Below are 27,554 nucleotides of genomic sequence, written 5' to 3'. Positions count from 1 at the left end.
GATGCCCCTTTCTAGCCCAGCTCCCAGGCTTCACCATGGCCTCTACCCATGTTAGACAGAATCAATCACCTCCTTTGTGATACTCACACACCAAAGATATTTCTATTACAGCACTTATTAGTCTGCATTATAATAATCTGTTTACATAAGGGTTTTTTTGTTTTGTTTTGTTTATCGAGACAAGGTTTCTCTGTAGCTTTGGAGCCTGTCCTGGAACTAGCTCTTGTAGACCAGGTTGGTCTCCAACTCACAGAGATCCGACTGCCTCTGCCTCCTGAGTGCTGCACCACCACTGCCTGCTCTATTTACATAACAGTAAAGCAGTGAGAGTGGCAGTCCCCTGGGGAGTCACAGTGTGTCTTTGCCACCTTTGCCTTCCACTGTAAATAAGGTGTCCAGCCCTGGGCTGTCAGGGTATGTACCCTCTTACAAGCTCCTCCATTGAGTTCTACACAAGTCAGTGTTTCAGAAGCACTGCCTCAACTGTAGAGCAGGCAGCCCAAGGTTCCCCATGTTCTAATAGGCTTATGGGTAATCCTTACGTTGTCAGTACTAGAGACTATGCTCTCAAATGCAAGAGACTAAAGCAGGAGTCAGTAAACTTTTATTTGTAGACCAGATTCACTTGTTTGATCTTTTTGTAAACACAAACAGAACGAAGATGGTCAAGTTCATTCATTCACATAGCCAGTCTATCACCCAGTTTTTGCACAGCAAGGCAGAGCCAAGTAGCTGCAGAAAAGATATATGTGTAAATTATCTGACCTTCGGGGGCAAAGCCCACAGATAACTGGCTTTCAGACAGGACTGATGTGGGATTCCCCTCTGTATGCTGTGAATATCACTGATAAATAAAGGAACTGCTTTGGACCTATAGCAGAGCTATAGGAGAACAGAGCTAGGCAGGGAAAACTAAACAGAATGCTGGGAGAAAGGAGGCGGAGTTAGAGAGAAGCCATGTAGCTCCACCAGAGCCAGATGGAACTTTAGCCAGTAAGCCACAGCCATGTGGTGATATACAGATGAATAGAAATGGGTTAAATTAATATGTAAGAGTTAGCCAATAAGAAGCTGGAGCTAATGGGCCAAGCAGTGATTTAATTAATACAGGTTCTGTGTGTTTTTTTTCGGAGCAAAGCAGCCAGGAACCAACAAGCAGCCCCCTCCTTATAATATAGGATCTCTCCACACAGCTGCCTTGAACTCCCAACACGTTTGCCCCAGCTCCCAAAACCTCTGCTTTACAGCCTTGTGCCACTACTGTCAGTCCTAAGGGCTTAAAGTTACATAGCTGCCTCTTGTAAATATGAATACATTTCTACAATAAATAAAAAAAAGTATAAAAATTATTTTCTTCCCATTCTACTACCGCCTTTTCTGGGAAGAGAGCTAGAAAGCTCAGAAAACTATGCAAAGATTTCTCATTTCAATTCTTCCCTCTCATGAGTTAATCAAGCTCTCAATATGTAGTACAGGCTAGCCTGAAACTCATCATCCTCCGGTCTCCACTTCCCAATCATTCCTGGCTCTTATTTTAACTCTGACTTAAAAGTTTCATGTCTATAGTCATAGGATAACTAGGAATTTTATTCAATCATTTCCAAAGGGCTAAGCAAGAGGATTTTTTAAATGTGTTTGAAGGATCAAACACATTACTGTCCCTACAATTAATTAATACATACTAATGACTCAGTCTGCTTTCAAAATGCTACTGGAGGGCTGCAGAGATGGCTCGGAGGTTAAGACCCACGGGCTGCTCTCCCAGAGGTCCTGAGTTCAATTCCCAGCAACCACATGGTGGATCACAACCATCTGTAATGAGATCTGTTGCCCTCTTCTGATGTGCAGGCATGCAAACCAGCAGAACACTGTATACATAATAAAGAAAATAAATCTTAAAAAATGCTACTGGAGGGCTGGAGAGATGGCTCAGAGGTTAAGAGCACTGACTGCTCCTCCAGAGGTCCTAAGTTCAATTCCCAGCAACCACATGGTGGCTCACAGCCATCTAGAATGAGATCTGGTGCCCTCTTCTGGCATGCAAGCATACATGGAAGGAATGTTGTATACATAATAAATAAATAAATAAATCTAAAAAAATGCTACTGGAACATTTTCTAAAGATTTATTTATTTCGTGTGTTTGAGTGGATACACAACTCGTGTATGCTTGGTGAAGGTCAGGAGAGGGCATTGGATCCTCTGGAACTGGAATTATAAATGTTGTGAGCCATCAGCCGGGTGGTGGAAACCTAACCCAGGTCCTCTTCAAGAGCAGCAAGTACTCTTAACCACTGAGCCATCTTTCCAGTTCTCAAAATGCTATTCTAAGAAAACAAGAAAACACTCATGTAAAGGTCCACTTCAGGTATATTTGGAGACAGCGGCAACAACCAAGAGTTCTATTATCACTGATAGGTTTCAATAAAACAAGGTAGAATGTAAGAAAAATGTATTTCGTTAGGCAGTGGTGGCACACGCCTTTAATCCCAGCACTCGGGAGGCAGAGGCAGGCAGATCTCTGTGAGTTGGAGGCCAACCTGGTCTACAAGATCTAGTTCCAGAGAAACCCTGTCTCAAAAAAGAAAGAAAGAGAGAGAGAGAGAGAGAGAGAGAGAAGAAAAGAAGAAAAATGTATTTCTCAGACTTATTCTCCAATGTTTAAAAAAAAAATTCAGCTGGGACAAGGTCCATAGGGTAGAGTGGTCTAAGAAAATTCCCCGAAATAAAGTATCCTACCATATGGTTTGAACTGTTGGTTTATAATATGCTGCCTTAATTTTACTCTGGCATTTTTTTTCTCCCCATCCCAAACCCCACCATAAAGAGTTACCCTCCCCAATCAAGTTTATATTCTTGAGATATTTATACAGTTGTATACTTCTGCTGTCTTGGTTCAGCCAAGTTATACGGTTTTCATTTATATTCTTTCCTCATCAGTCAGCTTCTTCAGTCTTTCAAGTATTCCTGTGGGTCTCCTGTGAACTCTCTCCAACTGGTCCCCAGCACTCTTGTAATGAGGTGCCTCCAACTGACTGCAGCCTTCCAGGAACTGCCCAGTCGATCAGAGCAAGATGAGCTCACCCTTCTCTGTCCCATGACACAATACTTCTTAGTGGGTAATCCCCCAAGTCACAGAAAGCTGGTGTGCTGCCATACTATACTAAACCCCAATCCTTATCTCCAAGATCTGGGCACTGGGGCATGCAGAGCATGCCAAAGCCCAGAGGACAAGTGACACATGTCTTGCAGCATCTCTCTTAATGGAGGAGAACGTGATCAGACAAGAAGCATTTTCATGTTCTAGATACAGATAAGAACACAGAACACCAAAGTTCCATGAATTTCTAAAGCTAAAACATGATGTTCAAAACAGCTGTACATATTTAAGACCAAAAGGCTCCTTGGCGCTGAACCGCCAGCTGCTGCCCCTGCCATGGGCCTTAAAGCTCTTGTATAAAAGCCTGAAGAGCACTCACCTCCCCTGAACTGTGGTCAACACCCACTACTGCCCGGCACACAGTTTGCTGCTGTTTTCCCATTCCTAGAGCTATATTTCTCCATTGGTTAGAATTGTTTTCTAAAATTACAGGAACACTTCAATATGCAATTCACTGACAACCAACAAACACCCTTGGTTCCTCTGCATGACTTCCTCTTCTTCGTTACATATTTCTTGATCTGTCAGACTACCTGCTAAAAGCTGAGGTCCAGGGCACAAGATAAATAAGACAGGATTCCCCCACATCTTCATCCTTGTTTCTTTTTTCTTTTCTTCTTCCTTTTTGTGTTTGGAGTCAAGCTCAAGGCCTCAAACATACTACACAAGGTCGTACCATAGAGCAAACTCCATGGATACTATACAAGGTTCTAAAATAAAACTAACTCCCTGCCCTTATTTTTGTTTTTGTTTTTAAGTGTCTTAGCCACGTACTCAGACTGGCCTAAAACGTGCTATGCTGCTCAAGCAAGACATAATGCTTTTCTTTTTTTTCTAAATCGAATCATCTGATAGGCGCATAAATGTATAGAATGCATTTGGTCATTTTTGCCCCCTACTATCCTCTCTTTCCCCTCCCATTCCTGCTGAACCCTTGCTTCTTCCCAGCCAGTAATCCCTTCTCCTACTGTCATGTCTTTTGTTTCTGTTGACTTCTGTGACCCACTGAATTTAATTAAGTTGCCTGCAAGAGAATGAGTAAGGGGCTATCCACTGCAGTGTGCGCAAGTTAGTAGCTGCTGTATTGGTGAAGAAAATGGCTCTCCCTTGGCCAGCAACCAGTAATGGTCCCTCAGGGAAGGGTGGAAAGACAGGGGCTTTGTTAACCTTGATGCACTTGATTCAATATGGAAGATAGACAATATAATGTACTAAGTGCAGTGACAGAGAAATAAACAAAGTGTGGAGGACAAGGAAAGAGAGGCAACCTTGCCTTAAGAAACAGAACATGTCTTCATAATAGAGGCAATAGAGTCGATTAACTAAGAACGAGGGAGATGGGCGGGTTCAGTGGTTAACAGTGTGTACTATTCCTGCAGAGGACCAGAGTTTGGTTTCTAGCACCCCATCAAGCAGCTCAAAACCTGCTATAACCCCACCTACAGAAGTTCTGACTACATCTCCTGGCCTCTGCACTTTCAAGGACACCACCCCCAAACACACAAATACACATAATTAAAAAGAAAACTTTAAAGAATGAGTAAATACTTGCAAAGGTAAGGAGTAGTGTGCGTGGGACATCCTAGAGACAGGTAAAGGTAAGTGTGCGTGGGATATCCTAGAGACAGGTAAAGGTAAGTGTGCGTGGGACATCCTAGAGACAGGTAAAGGTAAGTGTGCGTGGGATATCCTAGAGACAGGTAAAGGTAAGTGTGCGTGGGATATCCTAGAGACAGGTAATGGAATGGCCACCAGGAAAAGAGTCTGCTTCTAAATACAGTCTCGAATAATGACAAGGAATCTCATCACTGATGGTCCTGGAGTAGTCAGCTGCCCTTCCTTTGTTGTAAAGTGGAGACATACTGAGAAGAGAAGAACTTCAGCTGCTCCACAAGAGCAAGCCTTGGACTACAGGGACAGAAAGACTGAGAATGGACACCCCCGACCCAGGTGGCCAAGGCTGTTGGGTTGCCAAGAGAGTGGTTTATGTCAGGCCGCAGCAGCTCCAGTAAGCAAGGAAGAAGGCTACACTCTACACAAGGGAGTAACTGGTTTTCTAGAGAGATCCCACGTGGGAACAATCATAGCAACCACCCAAAAGACTGAATGCGCTGGGACTCTCTCAGGGATGACGATAACAGGAGTCTACCTTTCTGAGAACGTCCTGTGAGCCAGGTAAAGCACTTCATCTGCGTTCTATCATCAACCCTAACAGCAACCATGTTAGGCACATATATTATAAACTCTATTAGATCAGGAAACAGAGGCATAAAGAGCTACAATAATGTTGATAAAGCCATCTACTTGATAGCTTAAAGAGTCAAACAATTTGACTCCAAACCCATGACATTAACCAGGAATTCTGATGTATATGAAAGAATCACCAGTCCCTGGCCAGGGAGAGGAGTATCTGGGAGATGAGTAGAATGAGAGCACAGATGATATATTTAATTTGCATTTTAAAGAAATATTACTTTTCGGGGCAGTGGTGACACATGCCTTTAATCCCAGCACTCAGGAGGCAGAGGCAGGCGGATCTCTGTGAGTTCGAGGCCAGCCTGGTCTACAAGAGCTAGTTCCAGGACAGGCTCCAAAGCCAAAGAAACCCTGTCTCGAAAAAAAAAAAAGAAATATTACTTCATTTTAGACTTTAAACAGCAAGAAAAAATTTCTAAGGTGATATTCTTTTAAAACCAAATGAGAGCCGGGCGGTGGTGGCGCACGCCTTTAATCCCAGCACTCGGGAGGCAGAGGCAGGTGGATCTCTGTGAGTTCGAGACCAGCCTGGTCTACAAGAGCTAGTTCCAGGACAGGCTCCAAAACCACAGAGAAACCCTGTCTCGAAAAACCAAAAAAAAAAAAAAAAAAAAAAACAAATGAGAAAGATTTTTAAGAGAAATAACTCTGGAGGTAAACAAGGAAGAACAAGACAGACTTTTGACTGAGAGACAAGATCAGAGAACCCATGGCAGTGCTGCCTGTAATCCCAGCACTCAGGAGGCTGAGATAGGAGAATCAAGTCTGAGGTTACCCTGAGCTAGATAATAAGATTCTATATTCCCTCAGCTCCCAAGAAGTAAACGAAGCCTGGTGGCAGAGGCAGAGACAAAATGATCAAAAGTTCAAGGCTTCAAAGGCCAGCATGAATTTGCAAATTTCTGTCTCAAATAAAAAGTTCAAAAAACTATTAAAAAGTGGGGTGGTTGGAGACATCATAGTTCAGTGGTTGAGCGCCTATCTCACACACATGAGGTTCTAGATTCAACCCCCATGCCACCAAATAAATAAATAAAGGAGAAAAAGAGAAAAGCAGAAAAGGAGAAATAACGAAACTAGTCAAATTCTAGTCATGAAATGGAGGTTAGAGAGTTCTTTAAGTTCTTAGAAGCAGCAGGATGAATGGTCCGTGAGGTGAGAAAGAAACAAGGGGGGAAAGTTAAGCACCGGTGTTGATTTTAGAGAAACGTTGTGAATGAAGGAGGGAGGGCAAAGGGAAGGAGAGTTAATAAGTACAGAAGAGCATGCTACATCTGTGCCCTGATAGGATATACAGGAGACATGCACGAAACAAATGGAAACAAACAGGTATCTCAAGGTATAGACCAGCGCAACACCCCAGAGACACCGGACATGCAAAATACCACCGTGAAAAGCAAGTGCAGGGACAGGCTAATTGAACTTCAAGAAAATCAATCTAACCAAACAGAAGGGTCACTTAAGACAAGGAATCTGAGGCCAGTCTTGATTACAGAGACCTTGTCTCAAAAAGGTGGAGGGCATGTTGATTAGTATTTTGGGTATAGAGGTAGATCCACTCCAAATTTTAAGATTTTTAAATCTTACTTTATGAGTGTTTTGACCTACAGGGGCCAGGAGAAAGTATAAAGCCCCTGGAACTGGAGTTACAGGCAGTTATGAGATGAAATGTGGGTGCTGGGAATAGAAGACCAGTCAGTGCCGTCTCTCCAGCCCCAAACACACCAGTTTTTAGATTCACTCATGCTTTCACTTACATCAGTAAGTAGTTCATTCCTGATTACTGGGTCTCTTTTAATGACGGAGTACAAGTTGTTTATCCATCCAGCATATGAACATTTGGACTATGTCCAACTTAGTGCTGTTATGCATAAAGCTGCAACGAATCTTCAAGCATAAGTGTTTGTATTTCTCTGAAGTAAACACCTGGAGTGGAACTGCTAGTTCATATGGGAAGCACATTCCCAGCGCTGACTGCCAAGCTGCTTTCCCAGGCAGCTGCATTACTTTACATTTAGAACAACGCATCAGAGGTCTAGCTGTACCTCCACCAACACTTGGCACTTCTCACAGTATCCCCAACTCCTGGAGTTCACTGAGTAGTCCTGGCTGGCCTCGAACTCACAGAGATCTGCTTGCCTCTGCCTCCCACATGCTGGGATTAAAAGTTTATGCTACTACACCTGGCTTAATCTGCATTTTTCCAAGGGCTAAGAATTCTGAGCATCTTTTCAGATATGCATTAGCTATTGCATAGCTTCTCTGGTAAATGTCTGTTCCAATATTTTGTCTTCTTACCACTGAGCCTCAGTTCTTTATAGGCTCTCCATGAAAGCCCCTTATTAGACATCTGATAGACACGTGCCAAGTATTTCCTGTGGCTTGCTCTTTGCTTTATTTTCTTTAGCGTGTGTGTGTGTGTGTGTGTGTGTGTGCTATGTGTGTGGTGTCTGTAAAAGATAGAAGTGTCAGAGTTCCCAAACCTGAAGTTGAGATGTTGTGAGCTGCTCAACATGGGTGCTGGGAACTGAACTCAGGTCCTCTAGAAAAGCAGTAAATGCTCTTAACTGTAAAGCCATCTCTCTAGCTCTCCTTTTCATTTTCTTAATAGGAACTGAACTTTTTTTTTCCTTTTTCCCTGAGACAGGGTTTCTCTGTGTAACAACCCTAGCTATCCTGGAACTCACTTTATAGACCAGGCTGGCCTTGAACTCAGGGAAATCTGCCTTCCTCTGCCTCCAGTGCTGGGACAAAAAGCATGCACCCATGCCTATTGGAAACTAAACTTTTTAAGAGTAAACACTTCCAACGTTGATGAAATCCAATTTATCAACTTTTTCTTTTGAAGTTTATTTCTTTTTATTTTTAAATTGTGTGTGGGTATGTGTGTGTCCTCGCTCCTGCCTGTAGCCAGAAGAGCATGTTGGATGCCCTGGAGCTGGAGTTAGAGGCATGAACTGCATGACTAGGTAGTGGGACTTGAACTCTGCAAAAACAGAAAGTGTTCTTAACCACTGAGCCATTTCTTCAGCTGTTTCCTGTGTTCTACATTTTTAAAGTCTTTGCCTAACTCAAGATCACAAAGCCTTTTTTCCTGTTTTCTTCTAAAGTTTATATTAAAGTTTCATAAGAAAAAAATCTGTCAGAAATGTTAACAAGATTCCACTAAAACTCTGCACTCCACTTTTCTCCTAACTATCCAGGTTTATCATCTCTTTGTTTCGCTCAGAGTCCTCCCACACTACTAAGCACTACTCAAGTTAGAGACCATGTCTGAATCCAGAAGACTTGTCATTTAACAGATTTCTCCTTCCACCTAATGAGTGGCATAGCTAAATGAAGCCAAGGTTTTTGTTCCTGCACTGTCTTCAGATCAACCCCAAATCTCTACTGATCTGAATCTGCTTCTGATGACGAGTTCTAGAACCTGGAACAGACACCCTGGGACATGGCCTGGAACAAACAACCGCATGCCATCCTGATGTGAAAGAGAAGATTTCAGATCATCCTCTCTAGTTCAAGTCACTCTTGCCTGTAGGAAGCTGGAGAAAGCCGCATACCTCACTAGTTAATTTAAAATTTGATCTTATAAAAGTTAAGATGACCAGAACCAAAGCAATCTACATCCATTTATTCTATTTAAAGTCTCTTCACATCATTTTCTTTAAAACAAGACAGTTTCGGGGCTGGAGAGATGGCTTGGTGGTTAAGAGCACTGGTTGTTCTTTCAGAGGTCCTGAGTTCAATTCCCAGCTACCACATGATAGCTCACAACCATCTCTAGTGGGATCTGATGCCCTCTTCTGGCAAAGGTGTACATCCAAACAGAGTTTCTCAGAGTCAAAATTAAGTAAGTAGCAGACACAAAAAGAGAGCTTGGATGCATTCTACTTCCGTCTGGACTAGCTTGTTAATCACTCTGAGCCCTGTTCAGATGGAGTAGGAAAACAGCATCAAAGCTAACAGAACGAAACAGAGATAACAAGCAATGACTGTCACTGCTTTCTTTGTACTGTGGGACAGCTAAAGAAAAATGAGAGAGAAAACTGGCCTGTCTACACCCTGTCATATCCTTTCCCCCCAAGTACAGAAAACAGAAGCTTCTAAAATTATTGACCCACGGGGACTTTGTGTGGTTTCCTTTCTTGGTATTCACCATTTTATTCAAATAAATAAAATTATTTTGAGTTTATTTTGAAAGATAGCCCAAGCTATCTTTCATGCAACTCATGGTATGGAACAGGCTGGATTCCAAATTTCAGTCCTCTATACCCCCTCCCAAGTCTGGAGATTACAGACATGATCCATAAGGAGAGGCCTGAAAATATAACTTTGCTCTTTGTCCTCTGTGTGTGTGTGTGTGTGTGTGTGTGTGTGTGTGTGCGCGCCTGTGGAGGCTAACGGTAAAATGCCATGTCTTCCTTGGTGGCTGCTTCCTTCCCCACCCCTACTAGGGAAGACCTCTCACAAACCTGACACCCAATGATTCTGCTAGATTAGCTGGCCATCAAGTGTACCTGTCCTCCTGTCTCTGCTTCCTTGTGGCTGGAATCACAGACCAGTGTTGCCACATCCAACTCTTTACATGGGTGCTGAGGGTCTGGACACAGGTCCTAAAAACTTTAACAACTAAGCCTTCCACTCAGACAGTCTGTTTGATGTTTTAAGACAAGGACTCACGTAGCTAAGTTAAGGCTGGCTTCTACCTGCTGATTCTCCTTCGTCTACCATCCAACGGATGGGATTATAGCAGTGGTTCTAACCTCCCTAATGCTGTAACCCTATAATACAGTTCCTCATAACCATAAAATTATTTTCATTGCTGTAATTTTTGTCAGTTATGAGTCATAATATAAATATCTGATATGCAGGATATCTGATGTGTGACTCCCCCCACACACACCAGGTTGAGACTATTGTCTGGATTACAGACAATATGTCTTCATGTTTGGCTGAAAATATGACTTTTCAATCTTAGCCTGACATCCTTCATCACTAACTATGTCGCTATTAAGGCAACTTCATTAGATGTTAACACGTGTCAGAATGGGGCTACAAAGAGAGAAATGGAATGGAATCAGTAATATCTAGAAAGAACTGCCCAGGCAGTATTTTCACAATACAAAATGACACTATATTTAATTCTATTCACCATTGAAAAAAAAATGACACTATATGATACTGTTTTAGATGGATTCCTAGAAAAAGAGCTTCTCCCCTTTAAGTCCCCCTGTGGCTACGGCAAGGGAACTACTGCTCACGTTCACAAGTCAGGACATAGAAGAAACTGGGGTTCAGAAATCCTGCATGTGCATGGCAAAACTCCTAACAGTAATGGGGAGGTGACAGGAGTTCGAGGAACATTTGCCCAAGGAGACAAGCTTTACCTGTGGGGCTGGAGAGAGGGCTCAGCAGTTAAGGCAAGCACTGCTCCCACCAAGGATCCAAGTTTGGTTGCCAGCACCTAGGCCAGGTGGCTCACCGCCTCCTATAACTCCAGTTCAAGGGGATCTGATGACCTCCTCTGGCCTCTGTGGGCAATGGTGTTTACACGTATATACAGTCATATTGACAAACATGTGTATATAATACATCCCTTTGTTTAAAGCTTTAAACATTTCCTAAACTGGTTCTTCCTGTTAATTTTCACTTCTCCAAGTGATGGTTATTGTACTGACAAGTGGCTGAGTTCCAGGTGATGAGAAACAAACCATTGCAAAATGCAGCACAGAGAGCAACTGCCCATAACTGGGCACTGGGTGAGTTCGAACCCACTTGCTCCTTCCATCTGTCAGGGTTTTATTGTCTTTGTGAGACATGCTCTCACTCTGTAACACAAGCTGCCTCGAACTCTCGATCCTCATTTCAGTATTGACTGAGATCGCAGACACACACCACCACACCTGGTGTCAGATTTATTTCTCTTGGCTTTCTCTTTCAACATACTTCCTGGGACCATTTTCTGGAGTCATGTCCAGCTCAGAACGATTAAGAACTTTCAAAAATTTTAGAGTTGACAATATGTCTAAATCAACAGCAAATTTATTTTGGGTATTTTAAAAGGAAAAGAAATTACTAGTTAAATTTACAACTTCCTCTTATTCTGATAGTTTCCTGTCTATAAAATGAACTCTTCCATGTTGATCCACAGAATGAGGACAGGCTGCCATGTTCCCATCTCATAGCAGCTTTTATGTTCAGGTAACCAGGAACTACTGAACTTGGCTACAGCAGAAATATTTCTACAGTAATTCTCTGAATCTGACAAGCCGTCTCCCTCAATAAGTCTAGGAAGTTGTTATTTTATTAACTGTGCATGAAAGGGCAGGCAAATGGCCAGCTATGCAGCCCTGCAGGGTAGAACTGCAATTGTTACACACATATTAAAGGCTAAAATTTCTGCCTCTATTATGATTCACTCCTTACTTTCCAGTCCACTCTTGTTTTTTAGAGTAACTTTAATACTTTATTTAGTTATTGCTATTATCAATGTGTACAGAAGTGTGTATGTGCCACATCTGTGTAGAGGTCAGAGGACAATTTTCAGGAGTCGGTTCTCTTTCCACTATGGGTTCCAGGGCGCAAATTCAAGTTGTCAGGCTTGTGTAGCAAGCACTTTCACCCAACTGAACCATGTAGCTGGCCCTACATTCTTCTTCCTCCTTTTTTTTTTAAAAAAAATATTTCTTTAGCCTGGTGTGACCTCTATGAGATAAACACCAAACTGGGCTACATGATGAGTTCCACGACATCCAGGGTTAGGTAGAAGACACTGTCTCAAAACAAACAGCAAAAAAATATGTATTTATTTTTATTTTATATGTGTGAGTGTTTTACCTGCATGTATGTATATGCCCTACCTGTATACCTGGGTACCCTTGGAGGCCAGAGGCAGGTATTCGTGCTATGTTGATTGTAGTAATTAAATATTATACAATACTCTAACCAAGACCCTTCCAGGAAGATGAACACGTGCAATAATTTCTTCAAAATATTTGAATTTATATACCTCTAGCTGACCATATTCCATAATATTTACCTATTTACAAGTCATTCTTCAATAGAGCCTGAGTGTTTTAGAGTAGCTAGCATACTGTCTGGGACAGAATGGGCTCTGAATAAATGCCCTGTGAATAAATACATAGTAGTACTATACCTCTGAAGTGTCATACAAACCAATGCAACACCAAGACCTAGGAGAACATGATGCATTAAATTTTATTTTATGTGTATGCTCTGTGTGTGTGTGTGTGTGTGTTTGTTTTCAAACAATCCCAAGAGCCCATGAAGGCCACAAGGTGTCAAATCCCCTGGAGCTAAAGTTACAGCAGTTGTGAGCTGTCAGATCTGGGTGTTGAGAATCAAATTCGGGTCACTGGAACAGCCGCCAGGGCTGTTAACCACCAAGTCATCTCTCCAGCCCTGCTACTTCATTTAAAGGTAGTCAAATTAAATTAAAAAGTAACAGACAGCAACAAATGTTTGTTGGGGAAACAACATTTGAACCATAAGGGTAAGTGTAAAACTGTGTTTGAAGCTGGAAATCATGTCTCTAAATAAACTTGAAATACAAGACTTTCTCTAGGGACTCTTCCACCAGCCATAATTTTATTAAACATCTATTTAGACCAATGAGTGAGAAGAATAAAATTCAAGTCCAATTAAGTATTCAAACTGTGGACTCAACGGCTTCATGGATTCTTTCTCTTCAGTATGCAGAAAAATACACAAGGGCCCTCTGAACCACCGAGAAGGACTAAAATCATTCTTTTCCTCACAAGAGTGCAGTCAAAAGTAATTCCATTCTGCTCCCACCCAACAGAGTCAAAACCATCCCTCTCTCCATCCCTCTCGAAGAGTGCTATATAATAGCTGAGTGCTTTAACCGCAGGCTTTAAGAGTCTCGGATCATGACAAAATGACAATGCAGCAGAAACACTTGTCTGACTGTGTCCACCCCCACAGCGTTCCTACACTAATTTAGCTTCCTGTCAAGTATTAACAATCAAGGGATCAGAAAGTTCTCGGAAGAGAAACTGCAAACCGCTTTAATGTGAAATAAGAAAGAAAAAAAAACAGTTCATGGATTTCACACTGAGAGGAAGGGTTTTTCTGTCAGGGCCTGCATTTACATGCAAATTACTATTTAACTAGCTGCAATTTTCTCTTCAAGTGCTCTCAATAAGCACACACAGGCCCTTGCACACACAGGCACGCACACGCACTTGCACACTTATAATCAATCTCCATAGGTTTAAAAACAAAAACTGACCATGTTTACTTTAAAGGCTAAATGCCTAATCACTAACATGTTTCAATTAAAAAAAAATGTGGCTGCTGCTAACTCTACCCATGAATTACAGCTGGGCAGAGGCAAACTGTTCTGAAAAGATGAGATGTAATTTCCTGGGGGTAAAGCAAGAGGTACGGACAATCTCTAAAGATGTGTCGATAATAAAACTATTTCAACACCAAAAATTTGCTACAAACAGATAATGTGAACTATAAAGAGATCTGAATGCGATGTGTGGCTAAAAGAACAGAAGGAAGGACACCAGTTCTATATCCAAATCAACTAAAAAATGATCCATTATAAAGACCTGAAATTTTAATAAGTTTTCTGAGGTTTACCAATATGCTCAAGTTTCAAAATAGTACAAATATATTAACATGTAAGTGGCGTAACATTTCAAGTTAGAAAACCATGACATGAAATGACTGAGAACACTTAAAAAGAGTTTCTTTTTTGTGTTGTTTTGTTTGTTTTTCCAGACAGGATTTCTCTGTGTAACAGTTCTGGCTGTCCTGGAACTCACTTTATAGACCAGGCTGGCCTCGAACTCACAGAGATCCGTCTGCCTCTGCCTCTCGAGTGCTGGGATTAAAGGCCTGAGCCACTGCCCAGCTAAAAGAGTTATTTAATGGTAAGCTTTCTAGGGACTTAATGAGTATGAAAACACAAGTCCTGGTGGCATCCCCATACTATGTACTATGATGATTATCTTAGCTTTACAGATGAAGAAACAGAGGCACCAACTGATGGCCCAAAGTAATACACTGCAAGCAAGCAACATAAAAGGGTTTAAACTGAAGTCAATCAAACTCCAGAATTCAATAACCAATGCACTGTTATAACGTGAACATCTTTTTAACCCAGTAACAATAGGTCATCGTCACGCACTAAGAAAAACACAAGCTTTTAAAACCAAACAGACCTCTGAGCATCTAGGCCACAGCTTCAACATCAGAAAAAAGAAAAGATATGGGAGGTACTATGGAGGTCAAAGTGCCAAGGAAATGATATTTACATAGTCTAGAAGTCGCATAAGCAGCATGACAAAGTGTGTGTGCATGCACACACACAGCCATTTTCAGAAAAACTGTCCCTGGCTTTCCACAGACTTTCGAGAAGTAAAAGAAATCTCTCCAAATGGGTAAGAATAACTAGGAAACATAGCAGGTTCTAAAAGCAAAAACTAGAAAACAAAAACGGACACCCCAGAAGTTATCTTTCTCCTTCTCACAAATCCTCCCTCTCCCGTTAAGGACGGCACACCAGGCTTCATAACAAATATCTATGGTTCCCCCACCATATTCGAGGCGTGGTAAGTACTAGCTGCACAAACAAGCTTATACCCCCTGTCTTCCTGTGATCATCGAGAGAAGGTCGCTGCGACTGGGGAAGTAGGCTCAGTGAATTAAGTGCTTGCAAAACAAGCAAGACCTCAGTCTGGATACCCAGGACCTGGACAGAAAACAAGCCTGGGTAGCGGCGAGTGTCTGTCATCCCAGTGCTGGGAGGCAGAGACAGGAGTTATCTCTGGGGCTTTCTAGCCAGACAGTCTAGGGAAAAACAGGGGGGAAGGAGGGAGTGTTTCAGATTCGGTGAGATACTCTTAAAACAAAACAAAACAAAAAGTGGAGAGAAAGATAAAGACAACAAGCTTCTTCTGATTTCTGCTCAGAATGCACCTGCACGCTCGTGCTTGTACGTACAAGTACACACACACACACACACACACACACACGATGGGGGTGTCCTTAAGCGCTGTTACATCCCTCTCTTCCCGAAGAATCGTCCACCCAGCCTCACGAAGTACTGTGCCGACGAGGAAAACCAAGCAATAACCAGAGCCCCCGGGCTGAACTACAGAGCCCCGGTGCGCCGGAGGATAAACAGAATGTATTTGCAAACTACTGGGCAGCCCAGGATTCTGACCCCGCTGTCCTCGTCCCCCTCTCTCGCTCTCCTTCTGGAACTCTGGTGCCTGCGGGTCGGCTAGGCTCTGTCTCCGGTTGGGGCGTGAAGGGAAACGTTACCCGAACTGGGACTGCAGCGTGGCCAAGTCCTAGCTTTAGGGTCCGGGGAGGCAGGGGCCGCATCCAGCACAGAACCTGCTCTCCACCCGCCCCCGAAAACTCCCCAGTCTCGATCTCAACCGGCGTTAAAAGCCGTTTCGGAGGTTTTCCGTTTCCCAAAGTGACTTCCGCTTCCGGGTTGACCTTTGCCGGAAGCAGTACATGGATGACGTTAAAGTGTTGCGCAGTAAGTGATTCCGGAAGAAACAGGAGTGCAGCGTGAACATGGTGAGGAGAGTGGGAGAAGGAACTTTGTCGGAGGGCTTTGCGGGTATATGGGAGCTCAGCGCGTGGCCAGATGTAGCCTCGGAGCTTCCCTTGTGTTTGGTTTTGTCCATTGTGGTCTTAGCTCGAAGGAACCTATGTTTTACAGAGTGGGGAAGGGTCTGGCTTGTGTTTGCGTAAAGGGAGAAGCGGCAAGAAAAATAGGAGAAGGATACTTTAAAGGATGTACTGTTTCCAGCTCTTTTAACTCGAAAATTTCCGTTTCAAGGGGAAGCAAAAGAAAACAAGAAGATATGCGACCATGAAGCGAATGCTTAGTCTCAGAGATGAGAGACTGTGAGTGGCCAGAATCAACTGATTTCTTAAACTGATCAGAGATACAGAAATCACAATGGGCTAAGTAGTAAAACTTGTTGTTTTTGTTTTGCTTATTATGTCTTAGGTCTATATTGCATGGAATTATAGTCACTCGTTCTAGAAGGTGGGGAGGATGGTGTCACTGTATAAAAGCCGGTGGGGTCCCACAATGCTTGTCTTCATTTTCCAATTTCTGACACCCAAGTTTCAAAGGGAGAAGGGAAAACCCCAAGATACATCCATTTTATAAATTACAAAAATTCACAATGTTAGGCTGGCGGTGTGCACGCCTTTAATCCCGGTACTCGGGAGGCAGAGGCAGGCGGATCTCTGTGAGTTTGTGGCCAGCCTGATCTACAGAATGAGTTCCAGAACAGGCACCAAAGCTACAGAGAAACCCTGTCTCTAAAAACCAAAATAAATAAATAATTTTAAAAAAGAAAGAAAAAATTTCAAAATGTTAGAAGAAACTAGAGTGATAATTTCCCATGATAAAGAAGACCCAATCAGTTTCCTTACATCAGTAAAGACAGGGTGAACAGTTTTTAAATAAAAACCAGCCTTTGTTGTGTTTTAAGAGTCTTAGAACAAGAGAATGATTTCTTAGAACAAGAGAATGATCGTTAAAGCCTTCAGAACTGTTATTCTCAGCTTCTTATGTGAACTTTTATTGTATATTTTTAAGGAATGATGTCCCGCTGATAATTTCTTTGTGGTTAAGAGTTTTATATGTGTGTTATGACTCAGGCCTTTATAAGTAATGTGGGAAAATTTTGCCCCATACTGGTTATCTGAGGTTTTTGTTTTGTTTTGTTTTTGTTGCTTTTTGAGACAGGGTGTCACTATGTAGCCTTGGCTGGCCTGGAATTTACAATACAGACCAGACCTCAAATTCATAGAAATCTGTCTACCTCTGTCTACCTCCCTGGTGCTGGGAAGGCTATCAGGTCCAGCTTGGGATATTCAGAAGTATTCAGAAAGTAGTGTCAACCTCTTCACAGCCTCTTATAAGTAGATTTTTATTAGCATATATTAATTATACATAGTAAGTTTCTTATGTCTTTTGTCATAATAAACCTCTATTACTCTCTTGGAATTAATCACTGATAAATGTTAAGGAAAAAGTTAATGTGTAATTAGAATTTACTCATTAACATTTTTTGAGTTTTTTGACCTTATTGATTAATTTTTATATTTTTAAGCCCCTTCCTCCTACAGTTACTTGCTATCAAAGTGTATGTTGATATTAGCATCACAGGTACAAAACTGGATTGCTTTGATGCCTTGAAGGAATAAAAGAGAAAGGAAAGACGTTGGACTGGAACTTGAGGTGATAGGGATTGAGCCCAGAGCTCCATACGTACATCCGGTGCTCTATCACTGAGTGACGTCCCCAGCAAGCTGGAACTTCCCGATGAAATTTTCACTATATCATTTTTCCTCTTCTTCTGATTTACTTTTTTACAGTAAAGAAAAGGATAGATTAAAGCCTAAAAAGAAAGAGAAGAAAGATCCCAGTGCGCTGAAGGAAAGAGAAGTGTGAGTATGAACGAACGTCAAGTTCTCATTAAAGTAAAGAGATCCTAACCCATGGCTCCGTTAGAGTCCAGGCTTCCTGTGAGCTGAGTGATTTACCAGTCAGATGGTGATTTACTAGCAGGTTCTGCACGCACACAAATGAAAGAGGTATTGATAGGATATACTAATGTCAGTGCTTTGGGGGTCTCTGAATCCCATGGGGCACTAAGTTTTCCCCTATGGCACTGGGGAAAAATTTTTTTTCTTTCAAAAAAAAAATTTCTTAAGTAATTGCCACACTAAAAAATTTCACAAAAGAGAGACTATATTGGTAAAGTTATATATTCTGGATGAAAGTCATTCCTTTAATGTTAGTATATTTAACTTTATGAAAAAATCTTACCATGTCTTTCGTATTTTGCTCTGGGTTCACAGAGGCTATATTGTCACATAGATACTGGTTCACACAGCAATGTTTGAGGATCATGGATTTTTAGATGAGCGACAGGCTCTGCTATAATATGTGATCCAAATGCTAAACGATCGTTTACATTCCATACAAGTATTAGGATTTTGAGGATGGCAGACTTGCGGTAGTGTTGATTCTATCCTGATAACTACCGTCAGCCTCTTTGTGCCCCGTAGCCGTCCTGATCAAGGAGAAACCAGGTTTGGGGTAATCGTGGTTTTGAAGTCATGTCACAGCTTTTCAGTGAGCCTGATATTAACATGTGGTTAACTTCTTTTTTAAAGATTCCCTTTTTTCTTATAGCTATGTGTGGCGTGTGTTTGTGTAAGGACATGTGTGTCTGTATATGGGCATGTGCTCATGAGTTTGGGTGTCTGTGGCACTTAGCGGCATAGGGTCTCCTGAAGCTGGAATTACAGGCAGTTATAAAAACCCAATGTCAGTTGTAGAAACTGAATTCGGGCCCCCACAAGAGCACTGGGACATACTTTTAACTGCCGAGCCACTTCTTCAGGCCCTTTCCTGACTTCTTTTAAACTCTGACTTGCAATGAACTAGGGGAAGGGACAGTTGCCTGAATGAACTTTCTCAAGCAGATAACTTCATTTTTGGTTTCATTAACATAAAAATCACAGACTTGAGCTTGTGATCTTACTTTCTTTTTCCTTCCAGCCCCCAACATCCTTCCTGCTTATTCTTCCAGTACAATACACAGCTGGGTCCACCGTACCACATCCTTGTTGATACCAATTTCATCAACTTTTCCATCAAAGCCAAACTCGACTTAGTGCAGTCCATGATGGACTGTCTGTACGCCAAGTGTGAGTATTGTACTTTTATGTTTCTATCACATCTGGACAGAATAATCATATTGATCCAAATACATGAAAGAAAGGAAGTGAGGATCTCAATGAATGAACTACCAGGATTATGAATTTTCAATAAACCCAGCACTGTCAGTTTTCAATAAATTGAGATCTAATGCATACTTGACTAGGAATAGTTCAGTTGTCACAATTTAGAAAACAATGCTTTGGCTGTTATTATTAAAGACATTAATTTTGAGCCTAGATTTTAAAATTTTGAACAAATGAAAATCTATTTTTGGTATATACATTTATATGAAGCAGGATGCGTTCTCCATTCCACTCCACGATAGGGCAGCTCAATAAAACACTTTGCCATTTGTGGTCACAGGGCCGGAAGTCAGATAGTGGGAAGTTTTCACATTTGTTCAGTTAGCATTCATTTGTGCTGCCAAAGGTCTGAGGTGGTTTTACCTCAGTGTACAATTTGCCAGTTACAGAGTCCCTTATTTATTTGGGTATTCCTTTGTACTTGTAATCCTGAGTAGGAAAAAGAAAACATAAACCATATCCAAGAGAACAGCTCCTAATAGTTAGGTATGTTACATTTTTGGTTTAGGGAGGTAGCTCAGTGGTTCAGTGGAGCCTTCCTAGCATTGAGAAGCCAAGTCCCCAGCACTGCCAAACAAGAAGAAGAAGCCTGGTGGTGGCACACGACTTTAATCCCAGCACTTGGGAGGCAGAAGCCAGCAGATCTCTGGCAGATCTCTGAGTTCGAGGCCCATCTGGTCTCAAACCAGACAGCCAGGACAGCCGGAGCTACACAGAGAAACCCTGTCTTGAAAAACAACAACAAAAACAAGATCAGTTACATTTTATAATTGATGGGTTTCTATTCATAGGGTTTTTTGTTTGTTTGTTTTTTGCTAAAAGGACAAATGACGTTCATACTGGTACTTTGCACCTCCTTTTCAAAAGGATACTACAGGCATACATTACTGTGGTTGGAGAGTTTGGTTACAGGCTCGAGAGACACCGTCTCCATCTGCGGAGCAGGTGAAGCAGCAGTGTTGATATGGGACAGTGGTAAAGTTATCCAGGAGCTCAAGCTAAGACAGCTACGGAGGTCAGTGTACACAGTACATCCCTCTACCGAAAGACCGTACTGAGACTTTCACACCTAGAGCAGAGACGTCCTGCTTAGTGGTTAATGTGACTGTGATGTGGGATGTCCCTCTGTATATGTGTTGCTTATTTATTTATTATTTATTTATTTATTTATTTATTATGTATACAATATTCTGTGTGTATGCCTGCAGGGCAGAAGAGGGCACCAGACCCCATTATAGATGGTTGTGAGCCACCATGTGGTTGCTGGGAATTGAACTCAGGACCTTTGGAAGAGCAGGCAATGCTCTTAACCTCTGAGCCATCTCTCCAGCCCCTGTGTTGCTTATTTATAAACGGAGATTGCTCATTCGTTTCCTGGTCATCTAACCCAAGTACTCACAGAAAAACTACATTAATTACAGCAACAGCTTAGGCCTATTCCTGCCTAGCTCTAACATCTTAACCCGTGTCTATTGATCTGTATCACCACGAGGCTGTGGCTTAAGCTTCCGGTGGCGCCCTCCTTTTAGCAGCTACATGGCGTTTCCCTGACTCTGCCTACTCTCTTATCTATGTTCAGATTTTCTGCCTGGCTTTACTCTGCTAAGCCATTGGCCCAAAAAGCTTTATTCATCAACCAATAAAAGCAACACATATACAGAAGGACATCCCACATCATGACTGGGGACTTTAAGCTAAAGCTAGTTCTTATTTACATTTTATAAAATCCAGACCAGAAATATAGCTCAGTAGTAGGGTGTTTGCCCAGCACGTGTGATGCCCCACGTCTAATACCCAGTACCACACATACACAAAACCAAAGAAACCTCAGCCGAAGGAAAGGGAACTGGAAAGAAAGCAGGAGTGGGAACTGGAAGTAGAGCTGAGGGTAGCACTGGCATGGTATGCATATGATCCCTGGGTTTGCTCTCCAGCTCTGCCCCACCACACTGCAGAAAGTCCTAGGCCTCCAAGAATCACACTAAATCCTCTCTGCGTGCGTAAGTGAAGAAATAAGTAAATAGGCAAGCCCAGGCAACAGCATACCTATTTTCAGTGTAGATGGTAGACATTTTAAGTCTAATAGGAGATGGGCTATTCAACCAAAAAAACAATTTTTTTTTGTTTTTAATAAAACTGCTGGGAGTAGCAGGTTGTGCTGGAGAGGTGGCTCAGCAGTTAAGAGCATTTGTTACTCTTGCAGAGGACCTAGGTTCAGTGCCCAGGACCCATATGGTGGCTTACAATGATTCCACGTCCTCAATCTGACCTCCACAGGCACCAGGCATGTGCATGATTGCATATATATATATAGGCAAAACATTCATACACGTTAGATAAATACTAAAAAAGATTACTAAAAAAAAATTAAGTATACTAAGGCCAGCAAGATGGCTCATCAGGTAAAGGCACTTTCCACCAAACCTCCTGAGTTTGAGCCCAGGAGCCCACATTTTGGAAAAAGGGACAAGATTCCTTCAAGGCGGGGTTTCTCTGTAGCTTTGGTTCCTGTCCTGGAACTAGCTCTTGTAGACCAGGCTGGCCTCGAACTCACAGAGATCTGCCTGCTTCTGTCTCCCTAGTGCTGGACTTAAAAGTGCATACACCACCATTTGGATAATTTAAAATTTTAAATATATAGTAGTGCTTTTGAAAGACAAGGGAAGAGAAACTAAAAGTAAATTTAAATGAAGAGAATGCTAGGTCAGTGAAATTAGATGGTTATGGAACCAGAAGGCCGTATGTGCTTGAAGACTTAATTTCACAGTAATAAACCCTGAGAGCATGGGGCCTGCAGTGGAGTAGGGAAGTATGCTCCAAGAACCTCCAGTATCGTCAGTTATTACGCCCCACAATGGGCAGTGCTCCTCATTTTCCCTCCCCCTGAGTGACATTAATCTAGTTCTGTTTGTATAGATTTGCCTGTTCTGGGCATTTCATACATATAGAGCCTCTGATGTGACTCTCTTTCATTCAGCATGATGCTGTCAAGGATCACATAGCACATACTGTTTGATGTCTGATCATGCGTACTGTGTGTAGAGGTCACATTTTAGCTGCCTGTTCTTGGTTTTTGCATTAAATAATAAACTTTACTTTGTTTGTATATGTAGATGGGTGTCATCCTTTTAAGCTACATAGCATTCTGTTTAATATATAATATATATTTATTCATATATATGTATTCACACACACATATATATATATGTATGGGGAGGAGTTTGTTGTCTTAAGACAGGATCTCATGTAGTCTGTGCTGGCTTAGAGTTCATTGTGTAGCTCAGGATGACCTTGGGCTACTGACTCTTCTGCCTCTACCTCTGAAATGCTCAGATTATAGATGTGCATCTCTCCCATCTGCCATCCCAGCCCCATGTTTTGAGGATTGAACTTTGGACCTCCTGAATGTTAGGCCAGCATGTATCGCTGAGCTATTAGCTGGCCCACTTTTACTTTTTGTTTTGAGACAGGGTCTCACCAAATTGCCCAGGATGGCCTTGAGCTCCTTCTAGTCCATGCAGGCCTTGGACTTTTAATCCTCCTGTATCAGCATCAGGAGCAGCTAGGATCACAAGCCTTTGTCGACATACCTGACTCTTCTTTTAGTTCTTAATGATTGTTTCAGTAGACTTAGTCTGTTGTCATTGCAGAAGTCTGCAGGATTTTTACAAACTGAAATAAATATATTTCAGCGGATACCTTTATAAGTTCTGTTACTAATTTTTATGCTGTGTTTATTTGTTCCTCGCAGGTATCCCTTGTATAACTGATTGTGTGATGGCTGAAATTGAGAAATTGGGCCAGAAGTACCGAGTGGCATTGAGGTAGGAAGGACATAGTCTAGTACACTGAAGATACTTCAGAACACCTCGTCTCTTTGCTAGTCAACGATTTCCTGACCAGTTAGTTTAAACAAAAAAAATTATAATAATAAAATAAAAGAGCCTGGAGAGATAGCGGAGTAGTTAAGATCATTGCTGCTTTTCCAGAGGACCTCAGCCCAGTTCCTGCTACCCATATAGGACACTCAAAACTGCCTGTAACTCTTTCTCCTCGTCACACTGCTTGTTCTCATACAAGAATGACAGCTGAAAAGGAATAGTGAAATTTTTTCACAGGTCACTTCCTATGTAAATGCAAATCTAGAAATTTCGAGGAAAACTCATCTCTTTTCTTTTTTTACTGGATCTTAACACCCACATACCCACACATACAGTTCACTAACTAGCCTGTTATTCAGCAGGTTAGCAAAGGTTCTCCTATATTCGTACCTTCAATTCTCTCTCTCTCTCCCTCTCTCTTTTGTAAACAGACAGGCATAGGAAAATATATTGAGCCTTCATATTGTTGATGGGCCGTGCCATAGTGATCATCCTTTTGTGCCTATCTTGCAGTATATTTGTGTAAGACAACTTCCTAAAATGGATTTGATTTTCAATCCTGTAATTTCTTAACTCTGTAGGTTTAAGCAAATTAATGTCTGAATCTCTTTCCCTCTTTTGTAAACAGAAATACAAACGCCCTAGAGTTTGTGTAGTAAATGAGCTCGATCGCTCTCAGCTCCTGATTGTAATTTCCTTCCTCATAAGATGAAAACATAAGCTTTGGAGCCCAGAGGGTACCTCATAATGCCCACGTAGATTTGTTACCTTTGGTTTACTGGTTGGATGGAGAACGTTTTCTTTAATTCACTTTTACAATCCTGTAGAATCGCCAAGGATCCACGATTTGACCGACTTCCGTGCACACACAAAGGAACCTATGCTGATGACTGCTTGGTACAGAGAGTCACTCAGGTATCAGCATCGCTTTTAGGTGTTTACTTTGTGCTTAAAAAAACCTGGGCAGTGGTGGTGCACTCCTTTAATCCCAGCACCTGGGAAGCAGAGGCAGGCGGATCTCTGTGAGTTTGGGGTTAGCCTGATCTACAGAGCAAGGTTCAGGACAGCCAAAGTTACACAGAAAAACTTTTCTTGAAAAACTAAAACAAAGAAAAAAGGAAAAAAAAAATATGGCAAGCTGGAGCTGAAGAGGTGGTGTTTCAGTGATCAAGAGTACTTGCTCTTGCTGAGGACCCAGGTTTAGGTGCCAACACTCACATCGGGTCCAGTTCTGATGCCTTCTTCTGGCGTCTGCAGACACCTGCACACACGTGTTGCATACATATACACTAAACACACACATAACACACACAAATATATATATTTGGAAGGAAAAAAGACACAATCTGGGTGAGGTAAAGAGGCAAAGGTAGGTAGACCTCTTAAGTTTAAGTTCATCCTGGTCTACATAGCCAATTCCAGCTATCCAATGCGAATCCCCCCCAAAAAGCGGGGGCACAGATTATTACCTACCTTCTGAATATTAAGGTTCAGTAAGGTACTTAGGGTGGGTTTTTTTCATATATACATATATGAAAATATATATTTATGAAATATATATGTGAAAAATATGTGCATATATCTTTGTATATATAAAGCATATATGTATGTATATATATTTAGCAGTTGTTCATAATCAGCGTAGATACGATACCACTTGAAAAAGTAGATCTAAAAACACTGCTGTAACCATAATGGGAGGACCATATGCTTGAGAAGGAAGTCTGATTTCAAATCTCAACCCTTTACCCATTGGAAGCAGAGGCAAATGGATCTCTGTTCAAGGTTCAAGGTCAACTTGATCTCTATAATGAGTTTTAGGCCACCCAGGACTACAGAGTGGGATCCTGTCTTAAAACAAAACCAACTGCATTAACTTAGTGTGTGATTTGGGACAATGATTGGATCTTTATTCCACAAATTCCCTATAACATGTTTTAAGTGAATTCATGTAGCTATAATAATATATCACATTCTACTACCCTGTGAATCTTAGATAAGGTTCCATTTCCACCCCATGAAGGAATGATGTTCCTCCCTACCATACCTAACTCAGAAATGTCTTCTTTGTCTGAGAATCTCCCAGGGTGCTGTCTCTCACATATGCTGCATTAATTACTTTTTGAGTTCTTCCATTCCGAACTGCTCATCAAACAATACAGGACATCTGCGATTGGTTGTACCCTTAAGAACCTTTCTCAGGCTGGAGGTGTTACTCAGTCTTAGAGTTCTGCCTGGTCTGCATCAGGTCCTGGATTTGATCCCCAGCACCTAGAAAGATAGGAAGGGAGGGGGAGAGTCTGACACTTGCAGAGGATAGAATGAAGAGAGGAAGAACTTGGCCCTTGCTAAAGATGGCCATCTTGATTTAATGACCACTCTGCCCTTTAACAACTTGATCCATAAATGGGGCCTCAGCACAACCTCCACCTCAATGATAAAGTTTTATAAAACTCAATGGACACTTTTTTTCCTTCAAGACAGGGTTTCTCTGTGGTTTTGGAACCTGTCCTGAAAACTAGCTCTTGTAAACCAGACTGGCCTTGAACTCACAGAGATCCGCCTGCCTCAGCCTCCCAAGTGCTGGTATTAAAGGCATTTGCCCCCACCACCACCCAGCAGAGATTTCTTTCCTCCCTCCATTGATTGCACAGCATTGTTTTTTGTTTTTCGAGGTAGGGTTTCTCTGTAGCTTTGGAGCCTGTCCTGGAATTAGCTCTTATAGACCAGGCTGGCCCCAAACTCACAGAGATCTGCCTGCCTCTGCCTCCCAAGTTCTGGGATTAAAGGCGTGTGCCCTCACCGCCTGGCTTAATGGAGATTTTTATATGAAGTAAACTATAACAAAATAGTTTTCAGCTGATAGTTAATGTTAAGCCAAACTGGGGTTTTGAATCTTAGGGGTCCTTCTCCTGACCCAGGACCTGCCTACTTACACCACTAAAGAACTTCAACATATCTCTGAGTCACAAGGAAGGAAGATCTGTGCCCTCCAATATAAGGAATTTACATGGAGTCAGTCAGGGCGTTTTTCCCAAAACTAACGAATTGTCTGCCTTAACTGTGGCAGTCCTGTGTGTGAGACAGGAAACAGTTTGCAGCTTAAACACTTCTTTCCTTCTTCCCCTCAAGATTCATAAGACCACATTGAGGCCAGGTAGCTTACATATGTTATTGTGTAACTATCTTCTAGGTCTTAGCATCCTTCCCTCTGCTAGTTACTGTGAAAATGAGGGACTATTCAGTGGTTGTGTGTACAGATACTCTGTGAGTCCTTTGTAAACATCAGTGGACTTCTCTTTCAGCACAAGTGCTACATTGTGGCTACAGTTGATCGGGACCTCAAACGAAGAATCCGGAAGATCCCTGGAGTTCCTATCATGTACATTTCTAACCATAGGTGAGGGGTTGCTATTAGAAAGTGACTGGAGGTACTTGGTTGGCCATCAGTTAAAGTGAGAGCAGGTTATAAAGTTAGAGAGGATTTCCAAGAAGTGACACTATCCTGTTTACATCTAAAGTTGAAGAAATGAGACAAAATAGCAAGAATAAAGGCAGAAGATAAAGATAGGATTTAGGAATGAAACAAACATCAAATTGGTAAAATAAGATTATTTGAAGTGCATGTATTACTTTCTATAAAACATTTTAAGTCAAGCTCATCCTTTTAGGTAATCCTTTTTGTAAAATTTTTGTGGGGTGCTTGATCTTCAGCATGGAATAAAATGGCTGTGGTAGAATACCTATAGTCCCAACACTGCGGAAATAGTCACCAGAAATTCAAGATCATTCTTGTTACTCAGTGCATTTGAGGCCATCTCAGAGAGAGAGAGAGAATATTTCATTAACACCTCACCTTGGAAACTAAATGTTTATTTTATTTTTTTTTTATTTTTTATTTTTTTCTTTTTTTTTTTGGCTCCCCGTCGGGGATAAATGTTTATTTTAATAAACAAAACAGTTCTTTATTCTTCTTGGATGTTCCCATGTCTGTCCTATAAATACTACTGTGCCCAGCTTTTCCATTTGGGAGAGTGCAGTAAAAATATGGGCTGATTTAGGCTAACCTGGACCCAAGTCCTAGTTGTCCCTTGCCAATGCTGTGACTTTGAAGAACGAGGTAATATAGTCAGCATTTTGGTATAAGCCATTCATTGTGGGGTCCCTCTAAAATAGTTACCACCGATAAGGTTTGAGAGTAAAGGGTGGGGGTGACTCAGATGAATTCTGTGCCATACCTTTTTTAACAGTGTCTGTTTTTCTTCCTGACCAGGTACAACATTGAACGGATGCCAGACGATTATGGAGCTCCTCGGTTCTAATTCTTACCTGACCACATTCACCTGTGTTTCTTTACCAGCTTTCTCTGTTGTCAGTTAATTAAACACACTTTTTGTTGTTTTTTTTATCATA

The 27,554-nt window shown here is 41.7% G+C and overlaps 2 protein-coding genes across 6 annotated transcripts in view; one reads left to right on the top strand and one right to left on the bottom strand.

Moving 5' to 3' along the window:
* The window catches only part of Arel1 (apoptosis resistant E3 ubiquitin protein ligase 1), a 51,102-nt gene extending 35,191 nt beyond the window's left edge, over positions 1 to 15,911 (bottom strand). For all 5 annotated transcript variants that reach the window (XM_041658239.1, XM_041658238.1, XM_041658240.1 and 2 more), the window contains exon 1: positions 15,736 to 15,911. The gene's annotated coding sequence lies outside the window, so the exon portion shown is untranslated. The remainder of the gene's footprint in view (positions 1 to 15,735) is intronic.
* Positions 15,912 to 15,944: 33 nt separating this feature from the next.
* On the top strand, positions 15,945 to 27,554 carry Fcf1 (FCF1 rRNA-processing protein). Its single transcript, XM_041658244.1, has 8 exons — positions 15,945 to 16,002; positions 16,268 to 16,335; positions 17,824 to 17,895; positions 19,016 to 19,164; positions 23,012 to 23,084; positions 23,969 to 24,056; positions 26,447 to 26,541; positions 27,415 to 27,554. The coding sequence occupies exons 1-8, from the start codon at positions 16,000 to 16,002 to the stop codon at positions 27,461 to 27,463; spliced, it is 597 nt and encodes a 198-aa protein (XP_041514178.1). The 5' UTR covers positions 15,945 to 15,999; the 3' UTR covers positions 27,464 to 27,554.

Source organism: Microtus oregoni, unplaced genomic scaffold, assembly GCF_018167655.1.
Source record: "Microtus oregoni isolate MIOR12 unplaced genomic scaffold, Mior012 000009F_ref0000495, whole genome shotgun sequence".
Lineage (NCBI taxonomy): Eukaryota > Metazoa > Chordata > Mammalia > Rodentia > Cricetidae > Microtus > Microtus oregoni.
The sequence above is the reverse complement of the archived record's forward strand: the minus strand, read 5'-3'. Positions and strand labels throughout refer to the sequence as shown.